Source organism: Pseudorasbora parva, chromosome 18, assembly GCF_024679245.1.
Source record: "Pseudorasbora parva isolate DD20220531a chromosome 18, ASM2467924v1, whole genome shotgun sequence".
Taxonomy (NCBI): domain Eukaryota; kingdom Metazoa; phylum Chordata; class Actinopteri; order Cypriniformes; family Gobionidae; genus Pseudorasbora; species Pseudorasbora parva.
The window spans coordinates 14,364,718-14,390,594 of record NC_090189.1 but is presented as its reverse complement, the minus strand read 5'-3'; the positions used below and the strand labels follow the sequence as shown (position 1 = coordinate 14,390,594).

Genomic DNA, 25,877 nt, shown 5'->3' with positions numbered 1-25,877 from the left:
ATCACAGACTCTCGACTTGGACTAAAATTGGCTTAAATAAAAAGGTTGAGTGACGTGATGCTGACTAATGCTTTTTTTTTAAAACTCATTTTAATGCTTTAACATCTTAATTTTATGTTCCAGGTTAATAGCCGCTATTAATGTTGTTTTTATTATTCATAAAATTATTGCTCTTTTATGTTCAGTTTTAAGCCCTGTTGTTGCATACAGTAAAGTGTCTGTGTCCTTTAATTTTATCCTCCAAACCCATCTGTCCATCTTTGGTCAGTTTGAGTATCCAGCTCTCAGTGTGGTTCAGCTGCGGTTTCTACGACTCCAGAGCAACAGAGCAGAACAGAGAGTGACGTACTCCTGTTACCCTGGACATCGACTGGGCCAGACACAGCGACAGGTCCAGTTCCTCACAGACGCCGTGAAGCAGAGCTATTTAGGAGAATTACAGGATTGTGTGGTACGTGGTGTCTAACAACACTAGTGATATATTACGTTTTAAAAACAATAACTGTCTTCTATTTAAATATATTTTAAAATGTTATTCCTGTGATGATAAAGCGGAATTTTCAGCATCATAGCTCCAGTCTTCAGTGTCACATAATCCTTCAGAAATCATTCTAATATGCTGATTTGGTGCTCAAGAAACATTTCTTATTATCATCTATGTTGGAACAGGTTGTGCTGCTTAATACTTTTGTGGAAACAAGAAAAAAATGTAGAGCTGGTTTTGATTTTATCTTTTGAGAATTGATTCGATTGGGAAAAGTGGGTGTAGAAAGCCTGACCTGAATGTAAGCTTGCTATTGGCTATTGGTTTGCATTAGGGATTGTTGTCAATTGAACCCCTTTGACCTTAAATATTTATTTCAAGTCCCCCTTAGGTTTGAATTTAATGTTTAAATAATTTAACAACACGTTTGCATGTGCACAATTCTCTGATGTCTATTAATGTACACATGACATGCAGGTAAACAAAAAACATTTTTGGTTGCACTTATTCTACAGTGTGTGCACTTACATGTACTTACAGTATAAATGATAATAAGTACACAGTAAAATGGGGAATAGTACTTCAAAATAAAGAACTACCATTTTTTTAGTAACTTAATTTTTAATAACTTAAAATTATATATTCATTTTAATATCCAATTTTTGACTGACCAATGGAAACAGAGTTTATTTTGTGGCAGAATTTGCACACTTTACCTTTAACAACAACCGTTTTAAAACCCTTTGTTTATGTTTGGTGTGCCAGTCTGCAAAGGAAGTGGATCCCGGACCCCGTGAGTCTGTGTTTCAGTTTGAGGACATGGACCTGCTTCCTCTACATGACATAGGAATCTTTGGCAACAGCAGTCACGAGTTTGGCTTCACGATCGGCCCTGTGTGCTTCAGCTAGAGACACTGAATAATAACGGTACATCCTGCGTGTTTAACTCAAAATACAAGCAACAAAGAGAAGAACATGGAAAACTCTGGAGAAGCATGTGGCATCTACGGCTTGTGGTAAAGGAAATACTCTACAAAGTCCTTTAGACAGTGACAGCGTCCTGTCTTTCCTGGTGCTGCCGGAAAATGGACAATATCCTTTTTTTGTTTACAGGGACTTAAGGCTTTGTAATTAAGGTACTGTTTTATACCTAATTTTATTTGATTTAGCAATGTTTTTAATCACTAGCTGGTCTTGTAATAACGTTGTAGATGAAGCTTGGATCGCATCAAGTGTATTGACAGGGTTCTGAAGTGACCACTATGTGGTTGCATGGTCCAAGTTTCAGCTGTATACTACTTAATCATGTGCAAATGGTTACCATGGATTAACCAGTTATTATTATAAGACTTTGCATTATAAGTCACCATAAGTGCATACTTAGAGTGTATAAATGACACTTTTTGTCCCCTCTCATCTAAGTGTCTAACTTGAATTTTAGGACTGATACAAACAAAGCGTCCCAGTGAGGACACCGCTAACCTTCCCATGAGGTTTGAATATCAGGAAGTCTGTTCTACCATTCTGTTTTCTGTGTTCATGTCATGGTTTGATATAAGAAATTGTCATGTTGCCTGAATGTTGTTCAAATATGTGCTTAGATGATTTATGGGTGCTAATATTTACCATACAGCAGTAATAGTTGTTTCAAAAAGAGTAGAATAATACTAATCGCAGCAAATACATGCGTGTGATACATGTGTATTATGGGTATGAGACTGAAATTCAATGCACATTCAATAGGTCATAGAGGTACAGTGTCCTTTAGTTCACATTTACTGTATGTAGGTCTCAGGGATCACTTACGTTAACAAATATGACATAAATGTAAGAAAATACACAAATTATATTGGTAAAATAGGTTGAGATCAATCTAACAAAGCCAAATTTAAGTATCATTCAGCATTGCTCAAAGCACATTTTAAACCACGTTGAATTTAGGCACAGGTGCTTTTTGTTCAATTACATTTTGTAATGTATATTGTTTTTTCTATGTATTTGTGGTGACATCGGAAATCACATGCTGGTCATCTGTTTGAGTATCAGCTATAACAAAGTGCATTAATAATGTATCATTTCAATCGTGTTGAACAATTTTGTATCGTTGTTTAAAACACGAACGTTTCTTTAAAAAAATGTTTTGTGGAGTTGTTTTTCCCTTTTCAAACAAGCATGCTAATGAGCTGAACAGACTCTAGAAGTATCCCCTTTTTCTGTAATGAATGCAGTCAGAAACCTCTGAAACAGAAATCTGTGGAATGGGATGAAGTGGGAAATTTCTCACACTGTGCTTGACCTTGCCATAAAAGTTTTAAAATGTTCTGATCTGTTCATGATAATGCAACAGAAAATGTCAGATTACATCCTAATAAATATCATGGGGAAGGGGTGTTATCAGTCCCAGAAAACAGGTCAGTAAAGTGTTCCTTTCTTTTCACTCCACCACTATCTCCCTTGAATTAGTTCTATCTTATTTATATGCTTATTTACAGTACTTTATCAACTCTCATATTTAAGTGTATCAAATTATTTAATTTATAATACCATATACTATTCAATATATTATTGCATTTTATATATGATTGGGTATTGAGTAATTACATTATTAGGATAATTCCAATTTCCAAATGTCTTATCGTATTTATTTGCGGTAACATTTTTACAGTTTAATTAATAATCAAGCATCATATTTTTAACATAAATAAGGTGACAAACCATGTTATCATAAATATAATATTAACCTCATTGTTGAGTGAAATCTCCATGTGAAACGAGAGACTGGTGTAAGGTCATGAACGTGTTAATAAAACAGGGCGGAGCCCTGACAGATGACGCGTGTGCATGAGGATCACGTGATACAGTAAGGAGCTGTCACATAAACATTGTCCTGCACACAGCTGTTTGACTATTAACAGCGGTCATGCTATTTTTATTTTATTTTTTAGATTGACACACAACGATTAGACTGTATGTCAGCATAAATGAGCGTTTTGTGGGAGTAATACGCTGTTTGTAGGAGAGCAGCGTGATGGAGGAGAGATAGAGATCTGATAGCCACTCCTGCTGTCAGCTACTGAGTGTACACTAATACTACACGCACAGTGGATGGGATGCATTGGCTGTGACCTCTTCGTGCATTTAGATCCTCTTTCTAACCAGGATCATCGAGTTGTCCAAAGAAAGGTAAAACAATGATGCGTTTGGAGGCCAGTTAGTCCCTTACCTGAGCAGATGGGTAACGGTTGATAAAGAATGAATGCATTATGTCATGTCAGTGTGCTTAAATGGTGTAACAACACCAAATTTGTATTGCCAAAGCGTTTACGGCAATGAATGAAATGTAAAGGTACAATAAATATAACAAGTACATGCACGTGACACCATTTTCAAGGGTTTTTAATTTGACTGATGATGATTTTTAAGAAAAGTAGAAACTTGCAATACAAGTCCTTTAATGTGCGCGTAAAAATAACCATGGTTTTATTATAGTAAAAGTGCAGTGACCATGTTTTTGGGAGATTGATTACCATGTGTATAACCACAGTTTTACTACAAATACCATGGTTAAACTGAGTGTAGCAAAACCAGGTTAACTTGTTATTACCATGGTTCAAATATAATAACTTTTTCTTTGGTTTTATTTTTGATATTATCACAAAAAATCAATTACATATGACCCAAACTTCTCTCAGGTACCCTCAGGACATGCTGCCAAATGTTATGACAAAATCCAATATGGCTGACTGAAGAACAAGTATTCACAGGTTTAAAAAGTAAAAATATCAAGGAAGGAAGGACATATATAAAGTTATTATGTTTCAGATAATCATAAATGGTGGGAAGTCGAGTTGGACGGATTTAAAACATGACCCAACCATTAAAATTCAAATATATTTTAATTTGCATGCTATTTAAAATGAAGAGTCAAATCCAGTAATCAAAAACAACAGGGTATGGTAATGGAAATGGTTGAAAAGTGTGGGAACGTTGTCTTGAAACCGAACTGACCTTTCATGTTCACCTTCACACTTAAATTACACAGTCAAACAGATGATTTTACTTGTAATTCGCTTTTGGGACTATGCATTCGACCTTCTCCTGTCCAGCAGCATAAAGTATGTGTGTCATCTTAGCAGGCCAGTGTTTTTAAATCTATTCTATCCAATAAGCTGAGTTTGGTATGACAGAAACCAGATGGATTTAGGCTAATGTTTCTAATCCCCACTTACAAGGATCTCATGGCCCTGGGACAATGAGGTGAACAGTCCTGTCCCATGGTGTTGTTCTCAGATCAAATGTGCCACCCCCTGCCTCATCTTACTTCAGATTTAGTCTGGTATTGAGTAATCTTGTGAACAGATCTGTGTTTTACACCTTGATCCTCCTCAGGGACCTGCAAGCATCGCTGGAGCAACAGACCTTCATGTGCTCAGCTCATGTTACAAATAGTAATTTGTGGGAAAATCACTTGATATCTGTGTCATTCTTGTCTTTTTCCCCCCCTCTCTCACCTATTTGATACAGCGTGTTTGAGTGGTGGGCTGTGTTAGAAATGTACTCGCCACAGAGGAAGGACTTTGTCTCTCTGACGTTGGGAGACCAACACAGCCGCGGCTACACCAACGGCAAACACCGGAGACAGTCCTGCTGGAGGGTTAGTGTTTGGCTATTTTCTTCTTATGATCCCATCTGAAAACGGCCTTGTTTTGCTGGACATGAATACAGAGCATTGTGTATTTTTAATGAATTAACTGTGATGTTCAAAGGCTGAGGACTTCTGCTTCTTTATTTGTTTATGTAAATGAATGCCATTTTCCTGTCTGTGAGACTTCTTGACATCTATTTAATATTCTGAGAAAATATGCTGTGTTAAATCCTAGCCTGACTGGAGATGTCAAAACCCCTGTTTGTTTTTCCCTCGCATTTAATCTACTAATTTTTATATACTTAATTATAACCGGAAAGTAGACACCCACTCCCTGCTTAACCGAAAACAGAATTGTGTGGCTTGAAAAATAACCTTTTAATTTAAAAACGTAGCTTAAAGGAACAGTTCGCCGAAAATTAAAACTGTTAAGCTATGATTTTCTTACTGTGATCTATTTCTAAAGTAGGTTATTTTTTCTTTGCAAACCCAAAATTAGGCTCCTGTTTATGCAAAACCATTTTAATGTGACTGTGCCATTTAAGTTTTAATGAACAACATAATAACACCAAAAAGAGTAAACAAATCACATGAAGTCTCACTGACTATAACAGCAGTGGGTTTTTAAAAAAACATTAATACTTATATTCAGCAAGGATGCAATAAATTGATTAAAAAGGGGACAATAAAGACAAACAATATTTCAAATAAATCTTTTAAACTTTCTATTCATCAAAAAAAAATTATGGAAGCCCGTTTCCCTACTAAATAAAAAAATTAAAAGAGTAATTGCCACTTTTTATCTCAAAATTCAGACCTTTTTCTCACAATTGCGAGTTGTAAATTTAGAATTCTGAGATTTAAACTCACAATTGCATGATATATTCACAATTCTGACTGAGAAAATCAGAATTGTGGCTTTATATCATGCAATTGCGAGTTTATATCTCAGAATTCTAAATTTACAACTCGCAATTGTGAGAAAAAGGTCTGAATTCTGAGATAAAAAAGTCGCAATTACTCTTTTTATTTTTTTATTAAGTGGCAGAAACAGGCTTCCATAGAGAAGAATGTGTCACAGTTCCCACAACAAATTAAGCAGCACAACTGTTTTCAACCCTGGTAATAAAAAGAAATGTTTCTTGAGTATCAAATCATTATATTCAAGTGATTTCTGAAGGATCATGTGACACTGAAAATTCAGCTTTGTCATCACAGGAATGAATTAAATTTTACAATATAAAAATAGAACATTTTAATTTTAAAGGGGGGGGGGAAGCACAGTAATACTGTTTTTTTTATTTCATTTTAACCAAATAAATGCAGCTTTTGTGAGCATAAGAGTTCTTCTTTTAAAAACATAAAAAATCTAACTGAACCCAAACGTATGTTTGTTTCACAGAAAAAGAAGATATTTTAGGGTGAACTATCCCTTTAATGTCTTCCATTACCTGAGATTCATGTTAACTGAATTAGTTAGGTTGATTACACTATAATGACGTCTGTACTTAGAGAAAAGTTCTTATAGATTTGGTTTGTGATGAGTGCAGGATAAATCATATGTTTTCCTGTAGCTTTGTTTTTGTAGCAGGTCATTGCAGTTGTCACATCAAGCCATCAAATATAAAATTGCTGCACTTTCCTCCGATTGTCCATGTATTGTTTTGGCAGAAATGGAAGCAGCTGTCTCGGCTTCAGCGCAGTCTGATTCTTTTCCTGCTAGCCTTCCTCTTCATCTGTGGGATTCTTTCCTATTCCAGTCTGACGGAGCAGTGGAAAGGTAATTTATACAGCCCACTTTAATGACATTTCACAGGATATGAAAGGTGAAAACACAAAAGGTAGATGATTGGTGCTGCCTGTGCCCGTTTATATTAGCTGCTGGGGTAGAAGATTTATTAAACATCACACGGTTTTCTATTAATACATCACATGAGATGTATTTCTGTCTGTTTATTCTTTAGGGCTCTCTGACAGACAGTTAAAGGAGGACTGGGTTGAAATGGATAACAGAGGTCTCAGGCCCATTCCTCCTGGTCTCGCCCCAAAGCTCCCACCGGGAGTTGTCCCTGGGGACCAGGACGTCCCACCAGAAGTGTTGCTGGAGCTTCAAAGACCAAGCATTCCAATACTTCCCAAACCTCCAGCTATGGTTAGTAGGAATACTTCTCAGATATTTGGTATGAATAAAATATTGGTTACTTTATATTTTTTTCTACTAATTTTTAAGGGTTTTAACAGCCCCTCCAAAAAAAAAAAATAATAATAATAAACTTAATCTTAAACCAAAATGGTTCTGTAAAATGCAATTGTTTCTCATTTTAAAAATAAAAGCTTTTTAAATAAATAAATTGCATTAGTAATAGCTTTACTATATTGATGAAATACATTTTAAAAAAAGATATAAAAATTGCAGTTGTTACTAAATTAACAAAATACAAAAAATGTATTGTAATATTAATAGTTTAAATTATAAAAAAGATTTTGATAATACAAAATATGTTTCTAAATACAAAATAAAATAAATCTGTTAAAGGTGCACTATGTAGGACTTCTGCAGTAAAATATCCAAAAACCAGTAGGTCAGTGTTTTATATTTTGTTCAGTTGAGTACTTACAATATCCCAAATGTTTCCAACTTGTAAATTGTGAGAGAATTGCTATTTTAACGCCTGTCAATTGCGTCATATCTGCGTTACACTCAGTTTCTGGTTTTATTTATCAGAAACGCTTTATTATTTATTTGATATGATAAACAGAGCTGCGTTACCTCATACTCATGACAGGAAAGCAGAAATGGCGCCCGCGACTGTGTCCCGTCACAATAAAAGTCCCGTTGCTCGCGAGCCGTGTGTGCATAACAATCGCTCCAGTGGCATTGCTCAGCTCCCTCAACACTCGGTCCTGCTCTGCTTCACACTACAGTAATGTTAATAATCGAATTCATGAACATGATTTCTGCTCGGGTCCTAGCCCGATTCTTTTCCACCGGCTGTGAGGTGAAGACCACAGGTCCCAAGATTCTGAGCTCAAACTAAGCGTCATCAAACTTTGCCTTTGTTTTGAATAGGCGCCCTCTAGATGGAAAAGTTACATAGTGCAGCTTTAATATGTTAATAAATAATTCATGACCATGACTGTGCAGACTGCTCTACTGGGTGATAAATTTAAAAAAAAGTAAATCTCGATTTTTTACGATATTCAGTATATATCTAGATATGTTTGCAAGTGCTTTTAAATAATAATTTATTTATTAATAACATTAAAACAACAAAAACTGTTTAGATTAAATTGAATGCAAAATGTTTACATTTAGTGAACAGGTTGGGATGACCAAAATCATATTTCATGATACGAGTAATTTAATATTTTTAAAATTAACTTATTTTGATCTTTGTTTTTAAAAATAAGTAAAAACATGCAAATTACAAACAATAGGACAATAATATTGAATATTCACATTTTACATCGTCAAAATTATTGCGAAAGTATTGCTAATATTTGATATATTGCCCAGCCCTATACAAAACACCACTTTTGGCCATTCATTTACACATTTAAACGTTTTGGAAGCCTGAAAATGGGAACTTTTTTTTCTTTTTCTTTTTTAAAATACAAAAAAAAGTGATCATCTTTGTGTAAACTACAAAAACACAAATTTATTAAAACGGTGACATCATGCGTATGCATATTTCATGTTCACTCTATGGGCGTGTATTGTTTCTTTACAAAGTGACATCGCCGGCTACTGGCCTTGCAGCATTTTTTGTCTATTTTGTAAAACTATGTGAACGAGGGATTGTTTTTCTGTATAAAATAAACCCTGCAAAGATAAAACATTTCCATTTTTAGTACATATTTGTAGGATTCTAAGTATCTTTATTTACTCTTGTCTTTTTGTGTTGGTCGGGTTGAATCAGCAGAGGAAGCCCCCTAGCAAGCGTGGTCCTCCAGCTCTACAGAAGCGAGGGAATGTGTCAGACTGGCAGGTAAAAGATGGAGAAGAACCTGAACCCGAGAAGAAGAGAGAAGAAGACAGAGGGAAAGACACGCAAACCGTCATTAGGTTTGGAATTTTTTACATTCAAGCAGTGAAGACATCTTTATTATAATGATAATTGGTAAAGGATTAGACATTGACATTCATTTGTTTGCTTTGTATTTAACCTTTTGAGTAATTAGAGGTATTAAAACTGACACAGTAATTATGAGTTTTATTGCCATTTATTTGTTATTAGTCTCACTCACACACTTTGCGCTTCTAAGAACTTTATCTCCTTTTATCTCCTCCACTCAATGAAATGCATTATCACATTGCTGCATCTGTCACTGCGTACATATTTATGACATTCCTTTAGAAATAGTTAACTCTTTCCCTGCCAGCGTTTTTGAAAAAAGTTGCCAGTCACCACCAGCATTTTTTTTAAATTTTGTAGGTCAACCGGCAGTTAGCATTTCACTGGTTCCTATGAAAAAAATGTAAGTAAACAAAAATCTGCACGCTGCTGTTGCTGCTTCCAAAGATTTATTAAAAAAGATACCATTTTGACCCAAAGGATCTTTTTCAGGCAAACAACAAGCACAAACAGGTAGAATTTGTTTAGTTGTGAACCATCACACCTGACAGACAAATTATTAAAACATAAATCAACATAAAAATAAATTACAAACCCAAATATAATACAAAATATAATCTTTCTAAGATTTCTATAATATTTATAAAGATATCTAAGGTAACATTTTGTATTATATTTGGGTTTGTAATTTTTATTATTATTTGTTGATTTATGCTGTAAATAATTTGTCAGTATAAAAAATATTCTTTTTTATGCCTAATTGTTCAATTCTCTTTGAAACTATATTGAATGATTGGGTATTTAGTTCACTAATGAGGTCAGGTGTGATGGTTCACACCGATACAAATTCTACCTGTTTGTGCTTATTGTTTGCCTGAAGAAGACCTTTTGGGTCAGAAGGTTATCTTTTTTTAATAAATATTTGGGAGCAGCAACAGCAGTGTGCAGAATTTTGGTTTACTTCGATTTATGTTTCATCTAATCTAGCACCGATAAAAGTTTTATTGGATGTGCGCACAATTCTTCTTTTTTCCTTTGACAAAAACCCAACAGAATTTTCCCATAGGATATGAATTATAGCTAAAAACAAGTTCGGTGATCAATAGACATTTATGATTGTTGCACGTTTTGTCCATCGAGATAATTTTCACAGATGAACACAACTTTTATGAATTTTGAAGCCTAAATGCAGTCACCAGAAGTAAAAGGCAAAAGGTTGGCAATAAACAAACTACACCAGAGTCGCTCGACTTCAACGTCACCACCACTAACTTCCGACAACTCTTTCAGCTTTCATTTCAAAACATTTTTTTGCCACTGAAGTCCCATTTAGCCACTTTTTAGCCTTTTCAAGACAGATGTAACATCAATACTGATGTTGTAGAAAAAAACGTGAAAGTGTCTTGAGCTTGCATTTACCACAGACTTTATTTCAGCCATTTAACCAAAATCCTACTGGCTTCAGGACGATGGAACGGAAGTGCTAAAATGCTAAGTCGCTTCTGCGTTTTGGCCCACAAAGTGATGTCATACCTGCACCACTCTATTGGCTGCCACTGTTCACATGAGCATCACAATGCATGTGTTTAAAGGACAACTCCGGTGAGAAATGAACCTAGGGGTAATTAACAGATGGTTACAGAGTAGATCGTTCTCTGGGATGCGTTTTCATGTAAATCGAATGTAAAGAGTTTTATCTTTAAAAAATTAGCTTATAACACTAGTCTATGGGGCACAGAGTAAGTGAAATTAAATCGCTAGTTAATACCACTAACAAGGCTAAAAATAGCCTCACACTAACACGGTAGCATAATGACGGTCCCTACATGCAAACCGAAGCATTGAGAACTTTGTAAGAGTACAAACAGTTTAATAAGAAGATACTTTATAAACATAGTGCATTACGCGTTCACGGACAGGCGCCATCTTGGAAAACAGTCTTGACTCATCGAGCCACGAACGCTGTGCTAAGTGATGAACTGTGACTTGGAATCTCATATGGTCCGTTGTTTCCGGAAGAAAACACTGAACACAACGGAGAAAATAAATAAATGAAAATAAAAATGTCCATGTTATTACATTTCACAAACTTAATTCCTATCGACCAGCTCACTTAGAACAGCGCTCGTGGATCGATTCGTCGAGACTGTTTTCCAAGATGGTGCCTGTCCGTGAACGCGTAAGGCACTATGTTTATAAAGTATCTTCTTATTAAACTGTTTGTACACTTACAAAGTTCTCAATGCTTCGGTTTGCATGTAGGGACCCTCATTATGCTACCGTGTTAGTGTGAGGCTATTTTGAGCCTTGTTAGTGGTATTAACTTGCGATTTAATTTTACCACCCTGTGTCTACTCTGTGCCCCATAGACTAGCGTTATAAGCTAATCTGTTTTTAAAGATAAAACTCTTTACATTTGATTTTCATGAAAACGCATCCCAGAGAACGATCTACTCGGTAACCATCTGTTAATTACCCCTAGGTTCATTTCTCACTGGAGTTGTCCTTTAATTAATACTGATGCATAAAGGGATAAAAGTTGGCAAAGAAGTCAAGATTCCACAGACAGAATGTCATCCCACCTGAGCATTCCAGTGCACAGATATGTTCATAACATGATTCGCCTGGAATGAAGAAAGGCATGGCCAGCATGTCTGATATTCAAAATGGTAAGCATAGCAAGTGCTACTTTTGTTCATGGTTGGTTTGTATATCTGTAGTAGTCCTGGTTTTGGTTTCCCTTTTTGAATGACAAATATACACTGTTGACCTGCTGATATAAACAGTCATTTATTTTGCAGAACACACATGTTAGTTGACATTCGTCTGTAGTCTTTTGGTGTGTTCAAACGCAGCTTTTTGGCTGAGACGCAGCCGACGTGAGGTGACAGCACAGTCAGCTTTTGTCACCACTAGTTCTTTTACATTAGCTTTTACTGCCTGTGTCACTGCCTTTAGAAGGAGCAGAGAAGTACATAACCGTAGCAGAAGATAAACACTCCTGTGTGCTGATAGTGCCATAGGGAACAGTTATTAACAGTTAAGCTGGTCACGCAGCAGTTTTGAAGTGAGTTGTGATGAGCTTTAGCTTCCTCCAGCTGTGTCCTGTTGTGGGACTCTACCTCCTGCTCATGGGTAATTGCTGTTTATAATCATGTGGAAGGAAACAGTGCTATTTTTGGGTGCTGAATCTCTGGATTGGATGTTAGATAAAAGGCTTTCACAATTGATACCAGTGTTGTTTTTGGACTAGCTGGCGCGGGGCAATGATTGAGGCGGAGCAGGAGACGGAGCTTCAGTCCACCGCCCGTGGAAAAGAAGGAACAGTGGCTGATGCAGAGGGAGCTGCCAACTTAAAGCCAGGTATCAGAATTCATCCCGCAATTATTAGTTATGTCTTTAGCACAAACTGTGGCAAAGTTTGGTTTGGGCTAAAAGCCTTAATGCCCCTCTTTGATTTATCTGGTGTTCTCAGTCACAGTGAAGCCTGTGGATCGAGCGGAGGAGGTGCGGGAGGCCTTCAGGCATGCATGGAAGGGCTACAAGGCTTTTGCGTGGGGTCATGATGAACTCAAGCCCTTATCTAAGACTCATGGAGAGTGGTTCGGACTGGGCCTTACTCTCATAGACGCACTTGACACCATGTGGATCCTGGGCCTGAAAGACGGTGAGCCTTATAACTGTAGCTTCTGTTTCATGATCACACTGCAAAAAAATGCTCTCCTTATTTAGTATTTTTTCTTGTTTCCAGTTCAAGTATCTAAAAATTTAAATGAAGGGAGTTTTTGCTTGAAACAAGAAATTGGGTGAGAAAAATAATCTTATTTCTGTTTGGGAAATATATTTTTTGGCAGAAAATGTAGCTTGTTTTAATCGAAAACTCATTTTGATATTTTCAAGAAAACAAGAAAAAATATAATTCAAGTAAAATGTCATTTTACTTATCTAGTAAATGCATCTTGATTTATGAATTGTTTAATATATAGACTAGAAACTAGACAAAATTACTAAGTAAGAAGAGCATTTTTTGCAATGCACTATGCATAGTGTGCAGTTAGACGTTGCTAGCATACAAATTAAATAAACTAGTGAGCGTGTCAAAAGTGTTTTAAGAGAGTCAACAGGGCCTAAAGTGTCCATGTTTGAAGAAAAAACCATGAATAAATCTATCTATCTATCTATCTATCTATCTATCTATCTATCTATCTATCTATCTATCTATCTATCTATCTATCTATCTATCTATCTATCTATCTATCTATCTATCTATCTATCTATCTATCTATTTTCTAATTCTTTCTGTTTTAGAGTTTGCAGAGGCCAGGAACTGGGTTGAGAAAGAATTATCTTTTTCCAAGAATGTTGATGTGAATCTTTTTGAGAGTACTATCCGTATTTTGGGGGGTCTCTTAAGCGCATACCACTTGTCCGGGGACACACTCTTCCTGGATAAAGCTGTAAGTACTTAATATCTTAATGTAGTATTATCTTCATTATCCTTCATTTTTGTCCTAGCAAAGAACAAAGTATAGTTTTAAAGGTTTACAGCTTCAATAGACCACAGATAAAACACATGTTGTGTCTCTGTTTTTGTAGAAAGACATTGGCTTCAGATTAATGCCTGCTTTCAAAACCCCATCTAAAATCCCCTACTCTGACGTGAACATTGGTAAAGGAACTGCTCACCCTCCACGCTGGACCACAGACAGCACAGTCGCAGAGGTGACCAGCATTCAGCTGGAGTTCAGAGAGCTCAGCCGACTTACACAGGACCCACAGTACCAGGTACGCTACTTTTACTATTTATTTAATTTATTTATTCTATTTTTATTTTATTAAGACTAAACTAAGACTTTATTTAATTTGATTAATTAAGTAATTTATTTTATTAAAAAGTATTTATTTTTCAGAATGCAGTGGAGGAGGTAACCAGACAGGTCCACAGATTGGATGGAAAGCGTGATGGTCTGGTGCCCATGTTCATCAACACAAACAGTGGGAAATTCACACGCCGAGGGGCCTTTACGCTGGGAGCCCGTGCGGACAGCTACTACGAGTACCTGCTCAAACAATGGTTACAGGGTGGCAAGAAAGAGACTGAGTGAGTTACACTAACAGCAGATACAAATGCAGCTTTGGCTGACGCTTTATAAATTTAGCGCTTAGACCGAGTGAGTGTCAATAGCCCACTGGTGCTTTTAGCTAATGGGTTCCAGAGAATTGGCGATGCTCACTGAGCCTAATGTACTAAGGTTATGGTTCTGGTCACAGATGGGCTGGTATGATCGATTCACATAGTCAGTTACTGATAAAGTGAATTGCACCAGTAAAGAAATAGTTTTAATTGTTACATAATGACATGCTACTTAGCTATGACAGTGATAAAAGTACAGGGCACTTGTGTTGCTCTTGAAAACCGGGAGGTGTCTTTGGTGCATTCCGTTTTAGATCATTTTATTATGATGTCAGTCATTTCCTGATAGAATTGGTTTCAAGAGGTCTTAAATTATGTAAGTGCAGATGCTTCTGTTTGAATGTCTAATTTAGGACTCAAGGAGTTAAAAACCTTTTGCTCTGGAGTAGAAGACAAACAGCTGTGATTATCCACTGGCTTAAGGTGAAGTGTGTAATTTGTTTGCTACTAGGATCACTAAAAATAACAAACAGTCACAGAAATAAAGCCTGTTTTCAAATAAGCTTCCTGCCAAATGCACAATGTTGCTCAATGTGTCTTAACATAAAAAATAATAAATTTGTATAACAATGCATTTTAGCTGTAGTTCCAGATAACATCACTGTTGCTATTATATGATAAAATATTAAGTAGTGATACACATTCATATTTAATTGTGAATATATTTAATATACATAAAATGATCAGGCATAACATTATGCTAATATTCTAATATTCTTTTTATAATATTAAAAGAACTAATATTCTTTTGCTGCCAAAACGGCCCTGACCATGAAGGCATGGTCTCCACTAGACCCCTGAAGGTGTGCTGTAGTATCTGATGTTATCAGCAGATCCTTTAAGTCCTGTAAGTTGTGAGGGAGGGCCTCTATGGATCGGAATTGTTTTTTCAGCACATCCCGCAGATGCTCTATTGGATTGAGATCTGGGGAATTTGGAGGCCAACACCTCAACACCTCAAACTTGTTACTGTGCTCCTCAAACCATTGCTGAACTATTTTTGCTTTGTGGCAGTGCATTATACTGGTGAAAGAGGCCACTGCCACCAGGGAATACAGGGAATCCATGAAAGGGTGTACATTGTCTGCAACAATGCTCAGTATGGCTATGCGATATTGAAGAAAAATGCTATGTACAATATCTTGTTAAATAATGCGATATTCGATATGCGATACAAAATTGCTATTAGTGTGTAAAATCTATTTAAATGAAATTAAAACAATTATTTAAAAACTGAGAATGAAACAATTAGTGTTTCACAATTTTTCTGGGAAAAAGAAAGCATCGCTACAACTTCTGAAGGTGACCAGCTGTTTTTTAGCAAATATTAATGTCACAAATCGTTCATGTTTCGGTGTTGTGTGTCAGACAGCGTGAGACTGCAAGTAATTGTTTTTTCCCAAATGATTTCATTTAATAACTCTTTTTAACGTCAAGCTGGTCCCATAAGCAGCAGTCTTGTGCCCAGTCAAGTAATCTCTGCTCTATGCGTCAACCTAAAACGTACACTTTAAACAATGTTGAAGTAGCCCATTAAAATCATTCAGATATTGTGTGCCGTTACAATATGCATATTGCGATATGTACATTTGCGATATTTCGGCAATTTCTATATATTGCACAGCCCTAATGCTAAGGTAGGTGGTACATGTTAAAACATCTACATGGAGGGCAGGACCCAAGGGTTACCTGCAGTCTGCAGAACATTGTATCACACTGCGTCTGCCAGCTTGCCTTCTTCTCATAGTGCATCATGGGGTCACAAAATAGTATTGAATTTTAATATCAGCCATTTGTCAGTTATCAACCATAACATGAAAATAATTATTGGCTCATTGTATTAGCACATGAATCATCTCAGACATGAAGATATTATATTTCTAACTAGTTGAACTTAAACTTTTTGTCTGACAGAAAATAAAATGGGTGAAAAAGCCCCCACAAGACCATCGCATCATGATGACAACTGTCATAGACACGTTTCACACACGTCTGTCCACCACCATTAGGGACCGTGCTAAGGCGCCATTGCTCCTGGCGAAATGCGACATCAGCCATTTTCTGCACTTGACAGGATGTTATTCTGTCTTCCTGTTCTCTCTGCTGGTGTGATTCAGTCTCTGATGCGCTTGACGGATCATTGTCATGCACTGCTCACACCTGAGTCTCGTTAGACTGCCGCTGTGTTGACATCACCAACTCTTGCTCCTCGCTGTATTTTTCGTATTTTGTTCACGGGGTTCGGTTTTGAATAATTCAATAAAAAGGTGTTCACTGGGGTTCAGTAGATACTGACTGGCAATGAGTTTTGATAAATGTCTGGTCTGGAATATCAAAACCAGGTTGGTGATGGATATGCGAATCAATGACGGGGAAGGTGGTCTATTTAAATGTATCTCACTAAGACACTGATGGGGTTGGATGGCTGCCCTCACTATCTATATGTTTGATTTTAGGCATCACAGAGACGCGTATGAGGATCAGCTAAGGTCTGGAACGCTCTCAATGTACAATTAAGATGTAACGGCTATTTTTTGTCTCTAGAGGGCGAACTTAATCATGTCAAATGCAGTGTGTGATGTATGTATTTCGTTGCAGGCTGCTGGAGGACTATCTTCAGGCTATAGAAGGTGTCAAAAAGAATCTCTTGAGACAGACTTCGCCTAGTAAACTGACCTTCGTTGGGGAGCTGTCCAACGGCCGCCTCAATCCCAAGATGGTGAGAAGGTCATAACTTAATTTTAGCTGCCAAGTAAAGGCATAGTTCACCCAAAAAAAATTAAAGTTCTCACCTTCATATTGTTCCAAACATGTATGCTGTAAAAAAAAAAAAAAAAAAAAAAAAAAAAAAAAAAAAAAAAAATATATATATATATATATATATATATATATATATATATAATTATATGAAACTGGAAATAGCAAAAATTCTACTTTAATGCTCCATAGAAAAAAATAACAGCATACAGATTTGGAACAACACAAGGGTAAGTACATAATTACAGAGTTTTTATTATTTATTCTATTAGCATCCTTTATGTGTTTGCTCTATAAATATATTTAATCTATATCACACGGCATCTGTTCCTATAATCTCCAGGCTTAAATCTAGTGGTTTGAATGAAATTAGCTTTCTCACAAGGATGGAAGTAAACCAGTAGAATGGAAATTTGAGACCTTTGTGATGCGTACAAAACCATTTTAACCTTGTAAAGCCTGACATATGAAATAATAGTGACATATGAAATAATTTGTTCCTCAAATGCCTGTGTATCATATTTGATATATTTAATGATTTTTTTTGAATGTGGTATAGATAATCCAGTGAACCTAAATTGTTTTAGTCCAGTTAGTGTTAATTTTGACAATATAAAAGGGTTACTCATATGTTTGATTTTATTATTATCTTTTCTGTAAGTCAAACATAAATAGTGATTAAGCCAAAAATAATTATAATAATTTGTTAAATTTATATAGCAATTTTCCGAAATTTGTTTGATTTGACATTGAATTACCCAAAAGTAATTTTTATGTTTACTTTAGTAAATATTCAGAATTCAGTAGATTTCACTGAAAAAGACACATATACCATGACCTGAAGGATAGCGTTTTTAAAACTTAAACTTACTAAAAAGGTATGAAGTATCCATTAAAGGGCAGAAGGCATGTAGCAAGGTTTTCATGTTGATAATTTAGAGGCCTTATATTTTTGTGCATCAAATATGATATAGTAGGCTTTATATAGTTAATCTCTTTCTCCCGAACAAAACACTGTCTCTCTCTATCTCATCCAGGATCATTTAGTGTGTTTTCTTCCTGGTACACTGGCTCTCGGTGCTCACAATGGGCTGCCCGCTGATCACATGGACTTGGCTCTGAAGTTGATGGAGACGTGCCATCAGATGTATGCGCAGATGGAGACGGGCCTGAGTCCAGAGATCGCTCACTTTAACCTGCAGAACCACAGTGGACGAGACATCGATGTGAAGGTCCTTTAACCTGTACAGTCACCACTCATTTTTGACAATAAACTCCCTGGGTGGTTGAGACAAGGCCTTAAACTGCCGATCCAGGGTTTGGAGCAAAACCGTAATGCATTTTCTCTCGTTTGTCTAGAAATAAAATAGTAACAGTGCAGAGGCTGTGGTGGGTTCAGATTGTCTAATCAAGGTCTTTATGTTTATCTTTTTCAATATCTGTCCTGAAGAACAAAACCATTTCTGCACTCAGCACTGATGAAAATGACCTTTATAATAGTTGGTACCTTTTTACATTAACAGATTTTTTTGTCTCTGTCTCTTAATATGTATGTGCAGCCTGCAGACAGACACAACTTGCTGAGACCAGAGACTGTAGAGAGTCTGTTCTACCTGTACAGATTCACCAAGGACAGCAAGTACAGGGAATGGGGCTGGGACATACTGCAAAGTTTCAACAAGCACACCAGAGTGAGTGCAAGAATTTACCGGTTTACATGATAAGAAGTCATACATTTTTTCCATCATTTTGTAAATAGCACATTTGATAGTTTTTCTAACATTACAAGAAAGATTATTTATTATAGGGTCCAAAATCTAAGGCTATATATTTTTATTTCAGTTTTAGCTGTAGTAATTTTAGTACTTCATCTTCATGTGTCAACATTACTAATATTTTCTTAAAATATTATATCACCCAAAAATTACAATAATTTACTCACCCTCAAGTTGTTCCAAACCTGTATCAGTTTCTTTCTTCTGTTGAACACACACAAAGTATATTTTAAAGAAGGTTTGAAACCAGACAGCTGACTGCACCCATGGACCTCCGGAGTATTTTTTTCCTACTATGGAAATCAATGGCTATCATCAACAGTTTGATTACCAACATTCTTTAAATGATCATATTTTGTGTTCAGCGGAAGAAAGAAACTCATACAGGTTTGGAAAAACGTTTTAAGGGTGAGTAAATAATGACAACATTTTCATCCCTTTAAGTTTTAATATTTATTAGATAAATATAATATGTGTATTAAATCAGCCAATGTTAGATTTTGTTGTTCAATATCAGGCCATATTAGAGAAAGTCCAAGATTGTGCAATATATATCTGTTTTTACATTTAGAAACTAATTTTCGAATGGTTATGAATCAGTGTATTGTTTCGTGATTCGGATCGCGTGTCAAGCTGCTGCAATCACGTGAAACTGGTGATCCGAATCATGAATCGATACACGTTCAAAACTTTGTTTTGAAATCGACCCATCAATATATGTCATTATTTAGTTTTTTTGCGCAAAAAAAATATTCTCGTCGCTTCATAAAAGAGCCAATGTAGTGAGATGGACTTTTAATGACGTCTTTAGTGCCTTTTATAGGTCTTGAGAGAGGAAATGACATTGGTATCAATGAAGGCCTTTCTGAGCCTTCGGATTTCACCAAAAATATCTTCATTTGTGTTCCGAAGATGAACGGAGGTCTTACGGGTGTTGAATGACAAGTAATTAATGAGAGAATTTTCATTTTTGGGTGAACTAACCCTTTAAATAAGTTTCAATGAAAATTAAACTGCGTCGGGCAGAAACTAGCAAAAAACACTGGGTGTATAACAGGACCCTTAGTCTTAAAGTTATTCTCCACAATTATTAATTTAATGAATTATTTAATTACACTTACATTTAATCTTGAGAAAATCTTTTAAAAAAATGTTTCTTACAGGGATAGTTCGCCCAAAAATGAAAATTGTCATCCTTTAATCACCCTCATGTTGTTCCAAACCTGTATGAGTTTCTTTGTTCTGCTGAACACAAAAGAAGATATTTGTAAGAATGCTTGTAATCAAGCAGATAGAGCAACCATTCACTTTCTGTCCCAGGTCCCCAGCGGTGGCTACACCTCCATAGGTAACGTCCGTGACCCGTTGAACCCTGCACCCAGAGACAAGATGGAGAGCTTCTTCCTAGGAGAGACGCTGAAGTATCTCTTCCTCCTGTTCTCTGATGAAAGCGAGCTGCTCAGTCTGGATAAGTACGTCTTCAACACTGAAGCCCATCCGCTGCCCATATGGCCCTCCACCTCATGAGGGGGGAGAGGCAGGAATCATGCCACTCGTAGTGATATTTGGGTTTCAACAGGAAATGATGCAGCTTCCACTGGAAGTGGCCTCTCAGAGCTGCTCTGCAGGAATGTTTCTGCTCTAAACTGAGGTGGCGGGTTATGCATCGACCTTTAACTATGCACTTGAGGTTTACACACCCAAAACAACCAGTTTGGTGGAGGTTTCCCTTTTTTACTCTATACTTTACAAGACTTCACTTTCCTTTGAGCTCATAGGACAACTGCTGAGTGTTGGACAAGCCCATGAGCTGCCACAGTGTCTCATCTTCTATATTTGGGACAGAAACATTAGTGTCAGAGCTCCATAAATCACAAGGCAGACTGCTGAAATCACACACTGTGAAAAATGCCAGGCACTTTGTAAAATGAAGACTTCTTTTTTTTGTTAACCTTGTTATTTCTATGTGTACAGATGGATGCTCTCGATGTGAGTGCCTCGCCTTTATTTTTGCAGGCTGTTACAGAAGGAAACTGCGTGTCAATCTCTAAATGTTTCCTTTTTGTGCAAGTCAGGGTGCATTAGGGAACATTGAGTACTTCACAGATCATCTCGAGATTTATTTGGGAACCCTGTGGGATTGTGTATTTTTCTGTTATTTATGTTGACTTAAGTGACCGTACTTCAGTGAACGTTTGAACGATTTGATGTAGCTGATGCCGCCCTGCTTGTATTACTACGCTGTAGATTTACATTACTATCTACAAATTTTGAAAGCTGTTGCACAGCACTGGATGCTGTGATGCTACAATTAGCTGAACCGTGTATATATGTTCATTTATTCATTCGGTAACGCTTTACAATATGTTAACATTATTCATGCATTAGTTAACATAAACTAACCATGAACAGTACACCTACAGCAGTTATTAATCTTAATCGTAATTTCTACATTTATTAATACACTTTTAAAAAACAAAAGTTGTGTCTGTTCTCATGAACTAGCATGAATAAGATTAATAAAGGTTAATAAATGGTGTAATAATATATTGGTCATAATTAGTTAATGTTAACTAAATGAGACCTTATTGTAAAGCGTTAGCGTTAATTGATATTTCACAGCACAATTAATTGAAAATGTTGATGGATAAACCGTTTCTCATCAACAGTCATGGTTTCTTCTGATATTAAAGCTATAAAATTGTCCTTGTCATATTAGCTATGCAGTCATAATCTACATCCGCACTCTGCCATCTGTTTCAATATGTTAGATGATAGTGGACAGGTTTGAAACAGTTGAATGAATCACTCACCCAACAATGAAATGAAAACGTCATCATATATTTAGCCCCATGTCATTCCAGACCCCGATTACATTCTCTTCCTGGTCATTTCAGAATTAATTTCCCTTTTGTGTTCCAAGAAAGAAGGTTGTACAGGTTTGGAATGACATGAGGGTGAGCAAATGATCACAGAAGTTTCATTTTTAAGTGCGCTGTCTTATGATAAATTCTTAATTTTATTACATTTGTTTCCGCCACTGAACAAAAATAATAATAATAATATTAAAGGTAATTGTGACTTTTTACCTAACAAATTGGACTATAACGCACAATTGCAAGTTTATATCTCACAATGTTTAGGGAAAAATTTACTTCCGTATTGGCTTCAAGAGAGATCATGAGAGGTTGCTGCTTGGTAGTAACTGAGTTATGGTCTGGCAAAGCTTCATAGACATTTTAAAGACATCATTTCCAAAGGGGCGTCACTTTGGGCCCAATTGGATAGACCTAAAACCAATCAGAGCAACAATGACGTATGCAGAGCAACAGAAAAACATCTAAGGCTCTGACAGCAATTCTCTGTTTGTGATTTCGAGGAAGATGTTGCAATGGTTTCTGACGGCTTTTGCCATTGTTGTAAAAGAAATATGATAATAGCTGGTGTCCACCGCCAATCCATGAACATTTTTGCCAAATTTGGAAAGCCTAATAGCATCTCAGACCGACAGAAATTCTCGGGTTGACGGTTAAATAGAAAAGACGCTCTGATCGCATTTGCCCCCATTGTAAGGTATTTGTTTTGCGATTAGAACGTGATTTGCAATATTAAAAAAAATAGTAATATTAATGAGTCTTTGGAAAATTGTGTCTCACAAACTTTATTCAAATTCAGTAATTTCAGATGTGTTAGAACATTTTCAGACTTGAGCATAGTTACGCTAGTTACTTCAATTATTTACAATTTGTACATGACTACCAGATCGAGTGTGAGGAAATAAGCACAGAAAGGCCAGATCCAAAGCTGTGTGTGTTAGCACACTCCCCATCCTCCTCATCAAAGTAGCCGGTGTAACGTTAATCCACATCTGGTAGCCGAGTGTTGTTCTTTTACTTGGGTTTTACTGAAACGGAAATGTTTAATTAGTGTAAAACAGATGGAATATCAATTACAAATCGCGAGCAAAGAGGATACTGACAATGCACTGACAGAAAGTACAGAGCAGGTTACTTTTAATATGAAACGATGCCTCCCTCAACCCCCTTTTTTTTTTTTTTTTTTTAGAAATGTAAACAATAAATACTGTTTTCTTTAATGTGTGCTGGCAGGTCACTGTAGCGCCTCAGTTAAAGGGATAGTTCACCCACAAATGAAAATTTGATATTTAGCTTACCCTCAGGGCATCCAAGATGTAGGCATTTGTTTCTTCAGTAGAACACAAATGAAGATTTTTAATTCCAACCGTTGCTCGTATAATGCATGTCAATGGGGTCTAATTTGAATTAGACCCCATTGACATGCATTATATATAAGCTATGTTAAAACATCTTGGATGCCCTGGGGGTAAGCAGATAAACATCAAATTTTCATTTTTTGGGTGAACTATCCCTTTAAAGCTGCTCGTGAACCTATCATCTCTTCCTTCTTGTTAATTTATAGTATCAAATAAACATGAATGAACTTCAGAAGGAATGTTGTTTCAACCCTTAGACTGTAAAAAAAAATATGGACGTAGTTTCCGTGACGTCACCCAAAGGATTCCGATAAGCCGCTCTGAAGCTTAAAGTAGGGGCGAGCTGGGGATTGCCATCTTGCGAGCGAGTCATCGCGTGTCACTCTCGGATAACAGAAAATGGGCAAATAGGCGGGATGTGGGTGGAGCTTAGGTGACACAATCGCTATAGACGGCGGATAAATGGCTGTCCACTTGTCACTCAGTGGCCACGTCCTTAATTATGCATAACTTTAAGGATTTATATAACGTAAACGAATGAGTTTTAAAAAAATTCACCCCCCTCACAGTTGGCATGAAGGTCAAAATTAGCCGTATAGGCCAAAAACACAATTTGTACCAGGCTGTAGATATGTTTTTTTCTGCTGTAAAGTTGGGAATTTTAACATGGGGCTCAATAAGATTTTGCTCACTTCTGGAGCCTGTCCCTAGTGGCCAGTCGATGAATTGCAGTTTGAATTACTTCCTTATTGGCTTCAAGAGAGATCGCGGGAGGTTGCCGCTTGGTTCAACCCATAGACCGTAAAAAAATATGAACGACTCGACATCATCCGTTTCCGTTTGCCATATTTGAAGCTTTCAGGCGGCCTGCACGGCGCTGACATCTTGGGGCCGAGTCTGCGCAGTAGCATTTTCGGGACCGGAGTTGCCCGCCCACACTCTCGCAGATGCAGAACAATAAATTATGTTGGTGTGAAATAAACAGTTATGGAAATGTAGAAATTAAAGCTAAAGCTCCAATCTGCTCCCAAAAATTCCGAAAAAAGTCCGTTAGTGCCTCAGTGACAACTTCACTCAGAGAAGACGTCGATCTCAGCTGTCAATCATGACGCCTTGTGATGATAACTGCCTTCAATGACATAAACTAACTTTGGGGAACAAATATTTGAAGTGTAATTTTATTGTTAGTTTGCCTCGTATCCATTAGAAAACCCAGAGGGGCGGCTATACTGGGACCGGTCACCGGGGAGCGATCGAGGCGCGAAAGCTTCAGTATCTGAGAGGGAGATTGCAGGCTTGGTTCAACCGCCTAAAGACATCAGTACAGTCCACTGACGTTAATCGATGAGCTTTGTCAGACAAAAATGGTGGATTGTGACTGGCCAGATCGCTTGTCAATCAAACTGTCGGCGAAGGGGGAGTTTCTGTAGACTTTTTTTTGTTGTTGTTGCCGCAACTGTGAGTTTATATCACACAATTCTGGCTTTATAACACACAGTTTTCCAAGTTTATATCATGCAACTCTGATAAGTCAGAATTATGATATATAAACTGGCAATTGCGAGGGGACAAAAAGTCACAATTTAGACTATGAGAGAGAAAAAGTCGCAGTTACCTTTATTTTTTTTATTCAGTGTCAGAAACAAGCTTGCATAATTCTCTTCCGTATCGCCTGTTTTTGCACTGTCAAATGTTTGTTTCTCTTATCATCTCCTGTCTTTGGTCAAACAGCTTTCATCCACTCTAAACATTCAGGCCTTCAGAAGCTGTCAAATAATCCTTCATCTGAAACAATCCATTTTCAGGGTGATTGACATTTGCATTAAAATATGTCTGTTCCGTGTCACATTCCTCTTGATGCTTCTAGTGATACGACGTAAAAATCTGCATCGCTTGTGCCTTTCGATTTACAGAATACAGTGATCGCATGATAATGAGAGATTTCTCCCTGATTGCTTCTCCCGTCTCTTTGCTGCAATCAGCGGTTTGTGATTACCGTTTGTGCTCGCTAGCGAATGTTAAATGAAGGAGTCCGGAGTGGACACACATCTGATGAGGGTTTGTGAAGGTCAGGTTGTGTTAGATGTATTAATATCCAGCACAGCTCATAATGGTGAAGCATTTCACAACCATTTCATAATGGTGAAGTTGTGACTAAAGGATGTTGTAAGACATACGAGCAGGTCTCTGGGGTTTATATAGACTAAAAAAGTAAATTATTAATAGCCATTGTCATGAGTTTTTTTTTTTTTTTTTTTTTTTTTGTGTGTGCATTTGTTTGAGATTCATATAGGCAATACCTTTCTTAATTAATACAATTATTGTTATTTTGGATTGAATTAGTTTTTATTTATTTGTAGCTAAATGAAAAGTCACTGATTTATCACATGCAATTGCAAAGTGCCACCTTTAAGATTTCATATTACAGAATGTATATTTCTACTATTTCCACACAAAAAAGGACTGAGCCGAGTGTGATTATACATCTTGCTCATGTTATTAATTATGTGCATACTTTTTCAAGCTAATTAAATTATGCTTATTACATATTCATAATTTAAAATCCACTTTAAAAAAATGCTATCCTGCAAAATGACCCCTCTGGAAGTGGAAAGTAAATTAATATTGTAAAGTTGTTCTTAAATACTGTTTGAAAAACTTGCTTTGCTACATTACCAAAAAAAAAAAAAAAAAATCCAGTATTGTGTCTTG

The 25,877-nt window shown here is 36.6% G+C and overlaps 2 protein-coding genes across 3 annotated transcripts in view; both read left to right on the top strand.

Annotated features, from left to right (window-relative positions):
- Positions 1–2,675, top strand: part of si:ch211-196i2.1 (collagen alpha-1(II) chain) — a 65,603-nt gene extending 62,928 nt beyond the window's left edge. The window contains exons 67-68 of the mRNA XM_067424322.1: positions 269–451; positions 1,250–2,675. Coding sequence (XP_067280423.1) covers positions 269–451; positions 1,250–1,393 — 327 coding nt within the window. The 3' untranslated portion in view covers positions 1,394–2,675. The remainder of the gene's footprint in view (positions 1–268; positions 452–1,249) is intronic.
- Positions 2,676–3,341: 666 nt separating this feature from the next.
- On the top strand, positions 3,342–25,011 carry man1b1a (mannosidase, alpha, class 1B, member 1a). Of its 2 annotated transcripts, none has more exons than XM_067423195.1 (14): positions 3,342–3,667; positions 5,009–5,138; positions 6,801–6,909; positions 7,094–7,281; positions 9,053–9,195; positions 12,459–12,568; positions 12,681–12,872; positions 13,514–13,662; positions 13,802–13,990; positions 14,116–14,306; positions 16,998–17,118; positions 18,194–18,388; positions 18,716–18,847; positions 20,252–25,011. In XM_067423195.1, exons 2-14 carry the CDS (start codon positions 5,037–5,039, stop codon positions 20,456–20,458), a joined length of 2,028 nt encoding a protein of 675 aa, XP_067279296.1. In that variant the 5' UTR covers positions 3,342–3,667; positions 5,009–5,036; the 3' UTR covers positions 20,459–25,011. The 2 variants fall into 2 exon arrangements, with proteins under 2 accessions (XP_067279296.1, XP_067279295.1); XM_067423194.1 differs by having other exon boundaries at positions 9,050–9,195.
- Positions 25,012–25,877: the final 866 nt, after the last annotated feature.

What these genes read in the sequence shown, in the direction of transcription:
- man1b1a (XM_067423194.1), top strand. Translation starts at nt 5,037, where the DNA reads ATGTACTCGCCACAGAGGAAGGACTTTGTCTCTCTGACGTTGGGAGAC. An exon ending in TTCCCAAACCTCCAGCTATG is followed by an intron (nt 7,282 to 9,049) that starts GTTAGTAGGAAT and finishes GGGTTGAATCAG; the next exon opens with CAGAGGAAGCCCCCTAGCAA. An exon ending in GACGAGACATCGATGTGAAG is followed by an intron (nt 18,389 to 18,715) that starts GTCCTTTAACCT and finishes ATGTATGTGCAG; the next exon opens with CCTGCAGACAGACACAACTT.